Source organism: Zophobas morio, unplaced genomic scaffold (assembly GCF_036711695.1).
Source record: "Zophobas morio isolate AGI-343-1 ecotype UQ-CSIRO unplaced genomic scaffold, CSIRO_AGI_Zmor_V1 ptg000004l, whole genome shotgun sequence".
Taxonomy (NCBI): domain Eukaryota; kingdom Metazoa; phylum Arthropoda; class Insecta; order Coleoptera; family Tenebrionidae; genus Zophobas; species Zophobas morio.
The window spans coordinates 3,101,886-3,116,107 of record NW_026972109.1 but is presented as its reverse complement, the minus strand read 5'-3'; the positions used below and the strand labels follow the sequence as shown (position 1 = coordinate 3,116,107).

The 14,222-nt window shown below is 28.4% G+C and overlaps 1 protein-coding gene across 2 annotated transcripts in view; it reads right to left on the bottom strand.

The window, feature by feature from the left end:
* LOC135137548 (diacylglycerol lipase-beta-like) overlaps nt 1–14,222 on the bottom strand; it is a 66,817-nt gene that overhangs the window by 16,013 nt on the left and 36,582 nt on the right. For both annotated transcript variants that reach the window (XM_064067248.1, XM_064067243.1), the window contains exons 2-5: nt 6,651–6,760; nt 6,276–6,604; nt 5,833–6,210; nt 5,493–5,785 (exon numbers count right to left, since the gene is read on the bottom strand). In XM_064067248.1, the coding sequence (XP_063923318.1) occupies nt 5,493–5,785; nt 5,833–6,210; nt 6,276–6,604; nt 6,651–6,745 (1,095 nt within the window). In that variant the 5' untranslated portion in view covers nt 6,746–6,760. The remainder of the gene's footprint in view (nt 1–5,492; nt 5,786–5,832; nt 6,211–6,275; nt 6,605–6,650; nt 6,761–14,222) is intronic.

Below are 14,222 nucleotides of genomic sequence, written 5' to 3'. Positions count from 1 at the left end.
AAATGGAAACATCAAAAAACTGAAAAGTTCAAAAACCTCAAATTTAAAAATCGAAGAACAGGAATCAGGAAATCAGAATGGAAAATCTGAAAAATGAAAAAAATTAAAAATTCTAAAACTGATATGACAAAAAATTGGGCCATCAAAAAGTTGATAAATAGAAACATTAAAAGATCGAGAAACCGAGAAATCGAAAAGTCAGAATAGCCCAAAATCGAAAAATCGAAAAGTTAAAATGAAAAACCGAAAAATTTAAATTAAAAAAAATCCATAAATCGGAAAATCGAAAAATTCAGAAATTGAACAATCAACAAAACGAAAGATCGAAATATTGATAAATCGAGAAATCGAAAAATGGAAAAATCTAAAAAATCGAAAAGTCTAAAAACCGAAAAACTGGAAAATCCAATGATTGAAAAACTGAAGAATCTAAAACCGAGAAGTGGAACAATCGATAAATCGAAAAATTGAAGTACAGAAATACCGAACTACTGAAAAGCGAAACATTAAGAAATCGAACATCAAAAAATCCAAAAAAAAAAAGTAATAAATCGAGGAATCGAAAAATCGAAAAGTCGAAAAATTGAAAAATTCGAAAATTTAAAAATAGAAATATCGAAAAACTGAAAAATCTAAAACCGGAATGTGGAAAAATCGAATCATCAAAAAAATTGACAATTTAAAAATTCAAAAAATTGATAAGTACATACATGGATATATCGAAGAACTGAAAAAACGAAACATTAAAATATCTAGAGTTCAAAATATCTAAAATTTTAACATTTCAAAAAAAATATATCAAAAAATTGAAAAATCGAGAATTCGAAACGCCAAAAAAATTAAAAAAATCGAAAATTTAAAAATAGAAATATCGAAAAACTGAAAAATCCAAAGATCCTAAAAAAATCCAAAATTTAATAAATTGGAAAATTTAAAACCTAAAAAACAGAAAAATTTAAAAGTATAATAATTGAAAAATCCAATGATTGAAAAACTGAAAAATGAAAAAATTGAAAAATTCCAAAACAGAAACATCGAAAAATCAAAACATTACAAGAGAAGTCGGAATAGCCCAAAATTGAAAAATCGAAAAATTTAAATTAAAAAAAAAATTGAAAAATCCAGAAATTGAACAATCAACAAAACGAAAGATCGAATAATCGGAAAATCGAAAAATTGAAAAATCGAAAAAATCGAACAGTTTAAAAACCGAAAAATTGAAAAATCCAATGAAGAATCTAAGCGCGAGAAGTGGAAAAATCAACAGATCGAAAAATTGAAGTACAGAAATACCGAACTACTGAAAAAGTGAAAAATCAAGAAATCGAGAAGTAAAAAAAAATCTAAAATTTTAACAGTGAAAAATCAAGAAATCCAGAGGTCAAAAAATGTAAAATTTTAACAGCTGAAAAATTAAAATAATTAAAAATTGAAAAATCGAGAAATCGAACATCAAACAATCGAACATCAAACAATCGAAAAATCTAAAATTTAAAAATCGAAAAATTGAAAAAGTAATAAATCGGAATCGAAAATCGAAAAATTGAGAGATTCCAAAACTGAAATGTCGAAAAACTGAAAAAAGGAAGAGAAATTCAAGAATCAAAAATTTAAAAATTCGAAAAATTGAGAAATAGAAATATCAAAAAGCTGAAAAATCTAAAAATTAACAAAACCAAGATGTCAAGAAATCGAAAAATTCAAAAATCGAAAAATATAAAATTTTAAAAAATTTAAAAATCAAAAATTGACAGAAACAAAAAATTGGAAAAATCGAAAACTTGAGAAATTAAGAAATCGAAAAATCTAACGAAAAATTTAAAAACTGAAAAATTTAAAACAGGAAAGTGGAAAAATCGAATCATCAAAAAAATTGAAAATTGAAAATTTAAAAATTCAAAAAATTGATACGTGGAAATATCAAAGAACTAAAAAGACGAAAAATCAAAAAATCGAGAACTCAAAAAAAAAACACTAAAATTTTAATATTTGAAAACAAAATATATCGAAAATTCAAAAATCGAGAACACGAAACGCCAAAAACTCAAAAAATTAAAAAATCGAGCAGTCGAAAATTTGAAAAATGGAAGAAAAATTGAAGAACTGAAAATTTTGAAATTCGAAAAATTGAAAAATAGAAACATCGAAAAGCTGAAAAATCTAAAGATCCTAAAAAATTTAAAATTTAAAATATTGAAAAATAGAAAAATTTCAAAATCGAAAAATTGAAAAATCCAATGATCCAAAAACTGAAAAATCTAAAAACGAGAAGTGAGAAAATCGATAGATCGAAAAATTGAAGTACAGAAATACCGAACTACTGAAAAAGTGAAAAATTAAGAAATTCAAAAAATCTAAAATTTAAACAGCTGAAAAATTAAAATAATGAAAAATTGAAAAATCGAGAAATCGAACATCAAAAAATCGAAAAATCTTAAATTTAAAAATCTAAAAATTGAAAAAGTAATAAATCGAGGAATCGAAAAATCGAAAGTCGAAAAATTGAGAGATTGAACAATTCCGAAAGTGAAATCTCGAAAAACTGAAAAAAGGAACAAAAATTCAAAAATCAAAAATTGAAAAATTCGAAAAATTGAAAAATAAAAATATCGACAAGCTGAAAAATCTAAAAATTAACATAACCAAGATGTTAAGAAATCGAAAAATTCAAAAATCGAAAAATATAAAATTTAAAAAAATGAAAAATCAAAAATTGACAAAAACAAAAAATTGGAAAATTTGAAAAATTGAAAAATTCGAAAAATTGAAAAAAGAAATACATAATGAAGAACTGAAAAATCGAAAACTTGAGAAATTAGGCAATCGTAAAATCTATTGAAAAATTTAAAAACTGAAAAATTTACAACCAGAAAGTGGAAAAACCGAACCACCAAAAAAATTGAAAATTGAAAATTTAAAAATAAAAAAAATTGATACATGGAAATATCGAAGAACTGAAAAAACAAAAAATCAAAAAATCGAGAACTCAAAAAAATCTAAAATTTTAACAATTGAAAAAAATATATAGAAAAATTCAAAAATCGAGAACTTGAAACGCCAAAAAAATCAAAAAATCGTAAAGTCGAAAATTTGAAAAATGGAAGAAAAATTGAAGAATTGAAAATTTAGAAATTCGAAAAATTGAAAAATAGAAACATCGAAAAGCTCAAAAATCTAAAGATCCTAAAAAATCTAACATTTAAAAAATTGGAAACTCTAAAAATTGAAAAATTTTAAAAACGAAAAATTGAAAAATCCAATGATCGAAAAACTGAAAAATCTAAAACCGAGAAGTGAGAAAATCGATAGATCGAAAAATTGAAACACAGAAATACCGAACTACTGAAAAGAGGAAAAATCAAGAAATCGAGAAGTCAAAAAATTTAAAATTTTAACAAATAAAAAATTGAAAAATCGGGAAATCGAAAGATCGAAAATTTAAAAATCGAAAAATTCCAAAACTGAAATCTCGTAAAAAAGGAAAAAAGAAAGAAAAATTGAAGAATCAACAATATAAATATGACCTAAAATTTAAAAAATAAAAAAATTAAAATACCGAAAAATTGAAGAAATCGGAAAATTAAAGGATCGAAAAAGTGAAAATCAAGAAATTAAAAGAATGATACGATATGACCAAAAAGTGGGAAAACGAAAAACTGAAAAGTCAAACATCGATAAAAGAAGACATCAAAAGTTCGAGCAACCAAGAAATTGAAAAGTCGAGAAGCAGAAAGATCGAATAATTGAGAAACCGAAATAAGACCAAAATAGAAAAATCGAAAAGTTAAAAATTGAAAACGCGATAAAATTAAAATTTAAAAAAATCGATAAATCGAAAAATCCAATAAGTGAAAAATCGAAAAATTTAGAACTTGAACAATCAACAAAACGAAAGATCGAAACGTTGTTAAATTAAGAAATTACTGAAAAACAGAAAAATTTAAAAATTCAAAAAATTGAAACATGGAAATATCGAAGAACTGAAAAAACGAAAAATCATGGAATCGAGTAGTCAAAAATATAAAATTTTAACAACTGAAAAAAATATGTACATAAAAAAATTGAAAAATCGACAATTCAAAACGTCAAAAATTGAGAAATCGAAAAGTCGAAATATTGAAAAATTCCAAAATTGAAATGTCGAAAATTGGAAAAACGGAAGAAAAATTGAAGAATCGAAAATTGAAAAATTCGAAAAATTGAAAAATAGAAATATCGAAAATTTAAAAATCCTAACAAAAAATCACAAATTTAAAAAATTGAAAAATTAAAATGAAAAATTAAAATATCAAGAAATTGAAGAATCGAAAAACTGAAAAGTCGAAACATCAAAAAATTCAAAAACTGCAACATCGAAAAATCAAAAACTTCAAAAGATCGAGAAACCGAGAAATCGAAAAATCATAAAACTAAAAATTTAAAATGAAAAAATCGTTAAATGGAAAAATCTCGATAAATCAATAAATCGAAAAATTAAAAATTTAAAAATCGAAAAATCCAAAATTTAAAATGTGAATAAATTGAAACATGGAAATATCGAAGAAATGAAAAATAGAAAAATCAAGAAATCATGCAGTGAAAATGTTAAAATTTCGAAAAATTGAAAAATCAAGAAATAGACACATCAAAAAATCGAAAAAATGAAAAATCTAAAATTTCGAAAAATTCAAGAACTGAAATATTGAAAAATTCCAAAACTGAAACCTCGAAAAATAAAAAATGGAAGAAAAATTGAAGAATTGAAAAATTGAAAAATCCCAAAGCTGAAACATCGAAAAATAGAGAAATCGAAAAATTGAAAAATCCAAGTCGAAAACTGAAAAATCGAAAAATTGAATAAACTAAAAATTGAAAAACCGAAACACGGAAAAGTCGAGAAATCGAGAAATGGAAGAAACAAAAATTAGTCGAGAATCGAGAAATTGAAAATTTAGAAACCTCAAAAATTGAAATATCGAAAAATTGTTAGGACTATGCTACTTTTTAACATTTATTCGACAAAATTGTAAGATTACATCATCAATTCCTAGGGGGCATAAACCAATAAATTTTGATAACGATTAACCCTCCTTCCGATAACCTTAAAATGTTATTCAAGATTTCAAATTCTCGATTTTACAAATTTAAAGTTAGGTAAATTGTAAAATGGTGTTATACAATTTTGATTTTTTTTCCAAAAATCTGGATGTCTAAAGTAAAAACTCAACACGGATTCATAAACCACAAATAGAGAAGTACGTTATTTTATAAAATTTAAATTTGTTGGTGATGATGAGCAGACAAATTTTGGTTAGCGTTTTACCATTTGTATACATAGAAAATTTGACAACAATCGGTCCTGTAGTTTCGGAGATTATCTGTCTAATAAAGATACGGACAGACAGATACGCGGAAACGGAAGACATATTTTTTCGTGTTGTAGGGGCTACGAAACGTCGAGAAAACAATACGAAAGTAAAAAAAAAATACCATAGCATAAATAAAACGCTTACCTCAAAAATATGGTTCCTGAACGACGCGAACAAAATATCATCCTCCCTAATTTTCGATATGTATTTCACTCCCGCCAAATGACACAAACAACAATTATCATCAATCACTAACGTCTTTTTCGGTCTAAAACACGAACAACACGTAACTTCCTTCATCAACCTGAAGACCCCGGTCCCACAGTACGTGTACATAACGAACGGCCACCCGTACGCCGCCATTGACAGCTTCAAAAAATGCCTCGCGTTCTCCAGATTCATCCACCTGGGGGCCATCGCAAAAATCCGGTTCAGATCTGCAAAAACCTCCCTGTCAAACTACCCAAAAATCCTGAAGTCCCACCTGTGCTATATTTCGGCTCGTCGTCCGCCAGCATCTGTATCCTCCTCATCTCGCGCGTTTCCCGCTTCTGTTTCACCCGTAAAAGGACACACCCGGCGAGGATGTCCGAAGGAACCAGGTCCGTACTCCTGAAAAGGGCGCTCAGAAGGGCCGCCACTTGCTGGAACGCTTCGTGGCCGTGCTCGTCGGACTTGACCCAGCAACACGCCCATCGGAAGCGGCGCTGCCACAAGCTGGTGACCTTGCGGTGGCGTAGGGACTCGCCGGCGCTGGGGGTTTCCTGGACCTCGTGGTAGCGGCGCGAGCCTAGAGGGTCGAACACGAGGGCCAGGCCGAAGATCGCGAGGCCGAAGAGGACCCAGTTGAAGACTACTAAAGCTAAAGAACAAGGTTGAGTATGAGTACCTATTTGGTACCTATTTGGGAGGATCATTATCCCTTACCTTCAATCACCGTCCTGGAAAAGTTTCCTTCGTAAGGACACACGACTAGGACCGTGGAGAACGCCCACAAGCTCCCGAAAACGTTAAGGACCGTTTCGGGAATAATAAGGAACAACTTGAGTAGCAGGAGGGGTGGGACGAGCTTTCGTGCCTCCTCGTCCGTAATTGATCCTTTGGCACTGCGATTGACTAAAGCCACAAGGACGAGGATAACTAGGCTAAGGAGGGCCATCATGCCGATGATGTAAGCCCGAACGTAATCCCCGCCGCGTGTGCATTCCCATGTGGAATCGTAGTACTTTACGTGTACGATGACGATCAATATTAGCCTGAAATTTTTAGATTGAAACGGGGTTAGTGAATTGGGAGACTGACCATAATGTCCGCACGAAAATTTCGAATAATCCGGGGAAAACAAGGTCGTCCGAGGCGGCTAACCATTTCCTGCCGAAGAGGCGAAGAGCGGGCATACCGGGCTCGAAGTCCTGGAAAAAAACGGTTCATTAAATAAATTTAGTAGAAATAAAGACAAACTGAACAACATTTCTATAAAACTAACTGGTCATGAGTTCAAGTTTCGGAACTTCCCAACTTTTTTGCTTCCGTTGCAAACTTTCCTTTACGAACTCGACAAACGGGTTAGCACACCAGCTGTTGCGATCTCTTCAGGATTAGATGCACACAAATTCAGTCACAGTACTTAAACAATAAGAATTTTAATTTTGGAGATTAGCTCATTTTTCTAAATAGTGTTTAGAATTTTGGCTACGACAAACTAAAATGTATGTTTTTGTTTTTAAATTTTGGCGATTCAAACGCCTTAAATTTCAAATTTTAGCTTAATTGGTGACTGGTTGCAACAAAAAAGAAACCTTGAAATAAAACAAACGTTAATCTAACCTCATTTACAAAGTCTATGGTCTTTTAAGTATCCTTAATAGATTTTCAATTTATGCCATAATTACGTTTTACTTCGACGTTTCGTAAAAAAGCAGTTTTCGTATTTAGCCAGAGCAGGTTTCTTCAAAAACGCCAAAATTTTTTGAATTTAAATAGTTACTACAATAAAAAATTTACAACAATAACTACGTAGATAACTAGAGAAATATTTAAAATTACTACGCCACTGACGTTATTGATTACAAGACAATATTGCAGAAGTGTGTTATCGTAAGTTGAAAGTCATTTTTGCGATGACTACTGGATTAAATATGCATGTCTCACTCTTATAAAGAACTGGTTGTTAGTGGTGTGATTGTAAATACTTTTCCATTGTTTTGAAACTGTTCCTGTTATTTTCAAATATTTTAGATTCTCACAGGCAAAATTCGCACGATTAAGAAATTTTTTTAACGAAACGCTGTCAGATTTTTATCTTCGACTTCTAGAATCGTCAGTTTTTGTTTTCTCAATTTTTAGATTTTTTCAATATCCTATTTTTCGACTTTTCCATTTCTCGATTTTTCTGTTTCTTCAATTTTTCGAATTACCGAAATCAATTTTTCGACGTTTCAGTTTTGGAATTTTTCAATATTTCGAATCCCCTTTTTTTGATGTTTCGAATTCTCGATATTTTTAATTTTTCGATTCTTCAATTTTTCAATACATACCTTCATTTTTCGATTATTTAAATTTTAGATTTTCGATTTTTTGATGTTTCAATTTCTCTATGTTTCGATTTTTCGACTTCTCGACTTCTAAATGTTGTTTTGGTTTTTCAATTTTTCGACTCTAAATTTTTATTTTTCGGTTTCTCGATTTTTCAATTTTTCTTCGATTTTTCACTTTTTCGATTTTTCGAATTACCTACATCAATTTTTCAAGATTTCAGTTTTAGAATTTTTCAATATTTCGAATCATATTTTCGATTTTTCGACTTTTGAAATATTACTTTTTTTGATTTTTCAGTTTTTCGATTTTTTCATTTTTCTATTATTCAATTTTCCAATTTCTCGAGATTTCGCAGTTTCTAATTTTCAGTTGTCTACTTTCCCGATTTCCCAATTTTTCGATATTTCGGTTTTAGGATTTTTCAATTTTTCGATCCTTGAATTTTTGTAATTTTTTAATTTTTTGATTTCTCGATTTTACGCTTTTTAAATTTTTGATTTTACGACTTTTTGATGTTTCGATTTTCCGATTAAAAAAAAATTCTTTAATTCAATGTATCGCTTTTCGAAACTTATAAATTTATGATGTTTCGATTTCTCAATTTTAAATTTTTTTAATTCAATTTTTCGTATTTTCGATTTCCCAACATCTGTTTTTTGATTACTTAATTTTTCAATTTTTCCTTTTTCAGTTCTTCGACTTTTCGATTTCTCGTTTTTTCAATTTTTCTAGATTTCACAGTTTCTATTTTTCAATTGTCCAATTTCCCGATTTCCCAATTTTTCAAAACTTCAGCTTTGAGATTTTTCAATTTTTCGATTCTTGTATTTTTTTAATTCTTGAATTTTTCGATTTCTCGATTTTTCGTTTTCTGAATTTTCGATTTTACGACTTTTTGATGTGTAGATTTCCAGATTTAAAAATTTTTTAATTCAATTTTTCGATTTTTCGAAATCCCAACATCTGTTTTTCGAATTTAAAACTTTTCGATTTTTTAAGTTTTCGGTTTCTTAATTTTTCGATCCTCCAGATTTTTGTTTTTCGATTTTTCCACTTTGCGACTTTTCGATTTCTTGATTTTTCTATTTTTCTTGGATTTTTCAATTTTTCGAGATTCAGTTTTGAAAATTTTCAGTGTTTCGAGTCCTCATTTTTTTCGATTTCTCGACTTTTTATTTTTTCGATATTTTTAAAATTTTAGATTTTTCGATTTTTCAGTTTTTCGATTTTTTGGATTTTTCAGTGTTTCAATTTCTCAATTTACCGACATCAATTTTTCCAGGTTTCAGTTTTGAAAATTTTCAGTGTTTCGAATCTTCATTCTTTTGATTTCTCGACTTTTTAATTTTTCCATGTTTTTAATATTTTAGATTTTTTGATTTTTCAGTTTTTCGATTTTTTAACGTTTCGATTTCTTGATTTTTTAATTTTTCGGTTCTATACTTTCATTTTTCGATTATTTAATTTTAGATTTTTCAATTTTCTGTTATTTTAATTTCTTTATCTGTCGATTTTTCAATTTCTCGGTTTTAAATTTTTTGGTTTTTCAATTTTTCGTCTCTAAAATTTTTCATTTTTCGATTTCTCGTTTTTGCAATTTTTTTCGATTTTTCAATTTTTAGATTTCGTGAATTCAGTTTTGGAATTTTTCAATATTTCGAATCCTCATTGTTTTCGATTTTTCGATTTCTCGACCTTTTATTTTTTCGATTTTTAAATTTTAGATTTTTTGATTTTTTAACATTTCGATTTTTCGATTTTTTAAATTTTCGATTCTTCAATTTTCCTATAATTTCAATTTTCGATTATTTAAATTTTAGATTATTGAATTTTTTGATGTTTCAATTTCCCTGTTTTGATTTTTCAACTTCTGTTTTAAATCTTTTGGTTTTTGAGTTTTTCCATTTTTCGACTCTAAAATTTTTCATTTTTCGGTTTCTAGAGTTTTCAATTTTTTTTCAATTTTTCCATTTACCAGCATCAGTTTTTCTGGATTTCAGTTTTGGAATTTTTCAATATTTCGAATCCTCATTGTTTTCGATTTTTCGATTTCTCGACCTTTTATTTTTTCAATTTTTAAATTTTTGATTTTTTAAATTTTCGATTCTTCAATTTTTCTATAATTTCAATTTTCGATTATTTAAATTTTAGATTTTTAATTTTTTGTTTCAATTTCCCTGTTTCGATTTTTCAACTTCTGTTTTAAATTTTTTGGTTTTTCATTATTTCAATTTTTTTACTCTAAAATTTTTCATTTTTCTGTTTCTCGAGTTTTCAATTTGTTTTTCAATTTTTCGATTTACCAGCATCAGTTTTTCTGGATTTCAATTTTGGAATTTTTCAATATTTTGAATCCTCATTTTTTTGATTTTTCGATTTGTCGACATTTTAATTCTTTGATTTTTCAATTTTTCGACTTTTGAAATATTAGATTTTTTAATTTTTCAATCTTACGATTTCTCGAGATAACGCAGTTTCTATTTTCTATTGTCCAATTTCCCCATTTCCCAATTTTTCGACACTTCGGTTTTGGGATTTTTCAAATTTTCCATTCCATTGAATTTTAAAATTTTTTAATTTTTCGATTTCTCGATTTTTCGTTTTTAAAATTTTCGCTTTGACGACTTAAAATTTTTAATTCAATTTTTATTTTTTTAAGTTTGCAATTTTTTAATTTTTCAATGTTTCATTCCTTCGGAATTTTGTTTTTCGATTTATCCACTTTTCAATTTTTCGACTTCGATTTCTGGATTTTTCGATTTCTCGATTTACCGACATCCATTTTTCGAAATTTCAGCTTTGGAATTTTTCAATACTTAATAATCGTCGTTTTTGCGATTTTTTAAGGTTTCGAATTCTCGATTTTTTTATTCTTCATCTTCTCGGTTTTAAATTTTTTGGTTTTTCAATTTTTCTACTCTAAAAGTGTTCATTTTTCGCTCTCAATTTTTAATTTTTTTTTTTTTCAATTTTTCGATTTACCAGCATCAGTTTTTCGAAATTTCAATTGCGGAATTTTGCAATATTTCAAATTCTCATTTTTTCGATTTTTCTATTTCTCGTCTTTGTATTTTTTCAATTTTTCGTCTTTTGAAATTTTAGATTTTTTGATTTTTTAGTTTTTAGATTTTTTAACGTATCGATTGCTCGATTTTTTAATTTTTCGATTCTTCAATTTTTCGATTTTTCAATTTTTCGATTTCTCGAGATTTCGCAGCTTTTTTTTTGCAATTGTCCAATTTTCCTGATTTCCCAGTTTTTCGACATTTTTTGTTTTTTAAGTTTTCAAATTCTCAATTTTTCGATTTCCCGAGATTTCAATGTTTCGAGTTTTCAGTTGTTCAATCTCCCGATTTTTCAGTTTTTCCATGTTTCAATTTCTCGATTTTTCGTTTTTCCAATTTTTTGATGTTTCGATTTTTCAATTTTTTGTTTTCCTAATTTTTCGACATTCTATTTCTACTTTTCATTTTAAAATTTTTTGATTTTTAGATTTTTTCATGTTTCGATTTCCCAATTTTTAATTTTTTTTATTTATTTCGAATTTTCGACTTCTCGACATCTGTTTTTCTGTTTTTAAAATTTTTCGACTTTTACATTCTTCCATTTCTCAATTTTTCAACAACAAATACTTAATTAAAATTTTTGATAATTTTCAATTTCTGGTATTTTAAGTTTTTCCATTTTGTGACGTTCCTATTGCTCGATCTTTCAATCTTTCGGCTTTTCAACTTTCCGTTTTTTAAATTTTCGCTTTTACGACTTTTTGACGTTTCCATTTCCCGATTTTAAAATTTTTAATTAAATTTTTCAATTTTTTAATTGTTCGATTTCTCAATTTTTCATTTCTTCAGATTTTTGTTTTTCGATTTTTCCACTTTTCTCGACTTAAATTTTCGATTTTTTAACGTTTCGATTTCTCGATTTTTTTATTCTTCGATTCCTCAATTTTTCTATACATCTTAAATTACTTGAATTTTAGAGTTTTCAATTTTTTGATGTTTCAATTCCTCTATCTTTCGATTCTTCAACATCTTGGTTTTAAATTTTTCGAGTTTTTCGAAATTTCAATTTCTCGACTTTTTATATTTTCCATTTTTCAATTTTTCGCCTTTTGAAATATTGATTCGATTTTTTGATTTTTCAGTTTTTCGATTTTTTAACGCATCGATTTCTCGAGATTTCTCAGTTTCTATTTTCCAATTGTCCAATTTTCCCGATTTCTCAGTTTTTCGACAATTTCAGTTTTTTGAATTTTCGATTTTACGACTTTTTGATGTTTCACTTTCCCGGCGTCTGGTTTTCGATTTTTTAAGTTTTCGATTTCACAATTTTTCAATTTTTCGGTTTCTCAAGATTTCAATGTTTGGATTTTTCTGTTGTTAATTCCCCGATTTTTCGATTTCTCGGTTTTTTGATTTTTTCATGTTTCGATTTTCCGATTTTAAATTTTGTTAATTAAATTTTTCGATTTTTCGAATTTTCGACTTCCGACATCTCAATTTTGGAAAAATTATCAATTTCCGGTATTTTAAGTTTTTCGATTTTGTGACTTTTCTATTGCTTGATCTTTCAATTTTTCGATTATTTTTTTTTCTCGTTTTATCGATATCTGATTCAAGGGCGAGGGAAGATTTGTCGAAATAATTTGAACCAAATTTTTTATTTTTAGGTGAAAACAGGGAACGTGCAATTTCGTCTACAAACCACTGAGGACCGGAAAAACCTATGGTTACACATACATCAAAATTATTACAAAACAACACTTAAACAAATATAGAGAGTAAGTTTCTTTAAAAAATAAACGTTGTTCCAGGTAACACCGTACTCCTCCCAGCGAATGTTTCTAATATCTTAAATTGTTTCGACGAAAAACTCCTGAAACTTCGTTGAACGAACCCATCTGAGAAAGTTATAATCGCTTTTAGTACATTTAACTCAATTTCAAGTTTCAACACAGCACTTCTAGCAACCACAAATGGCCCAAGATCAAGATCACCCGCACTTTTTTCCTTTATTGCCCAGCTAATTTCCACTTTATTATTATTCATAGTTACTCAAACATGTTTCTCGCCTCACGTTTTTCTGAACTGATCAAGTCTTAGTCTGATGACCATGATCCATACGTGTCTGATCTGTCAAGCGTTTAACCCAAATTCCAATCTGTAAAATGACTTGGTTCTTGTGCAAATGTAGCAACCGCTGGTTATTATTATGTCACATACACCTGCATGCTCCGACAAAGAATATTCACGACAGGACGTTGAATACTGCGAAGTTTACAATTAATTTACACTTCTCACGCTCTGAACAAACAGAAGAAACCCATTTAGCATATTTGCATAGTGCATTTGTACTGTGAATATGTTGATGTGTGTTTTAGTACTTGTTATACGGTTAAATATGTAAAAAGAAAGAAAATTTTCCGTTGGGTCGGAATTCAGAAATTTATAGTTCACAATCCAATGACGTAAGTGGCGTAAGCGGAAGATCGGGGAAGGTTAACAATATTTAAAACATAACAGTAACTGGAAAAAATAGAAGGTAAATAACCTGAAATTGAAAACCTTCCAGTCAAAATTAGAAACGTGAATTTACGAGCGTTATTCCTGAAGAAGTTAAGAAATTGTACATCCTTATTCGTACGGGCAAGCTATAAATGTCAGTTATGATTTTGACCTTTAAATTCGCCGGAGCGAAAAACCCAAGTGAAATTTTGAGCACTCGGAAATAACTTAAACATGAATAAGAATATTTCAGAAGATGTGGTTACGTTGCGTTACGTTTCGATAAACTATATGAATAATAATAATAATGACAAACTTGAACAACTAATTAGCTTTTTTGTGTTACTAAAAATTTTCCCCTAGGTGTGTATTGGGTTTCACCGACGAATTAAAAAACACGTTTTTTTCCTTCCATGAAAGTAATTACATACTAGATATGTACTTTAATTAACTAAGTGCAAAACTGTAACTGAAACACGACACCAACTTCGCGTAATTATGGAATTTATCAATACAAAGATCAGTAGCTCAAAGTGCACAAATACCATAATTTAATCCACCGCAAGTGCATTTATAACCAAATCAACCGTCAATCTAGCAAAGGCAGCAATTATTAACAACAATATGAAAACATTCCGTGATGACACACTGGACAAGGATGCAACTTCCTACGTTATAATTAAAAAAAAAAAGTGAATTATTTACGTACTCTTTATGTGTAATGTACAGCTTTGCACTACTAATTTTTGCTGAATAACAAACAGCGTTAACTAATTTTTTAATAACCTTGACATGTGCAAAGTAGGATTAAATTTCACGTTTCAAGAAA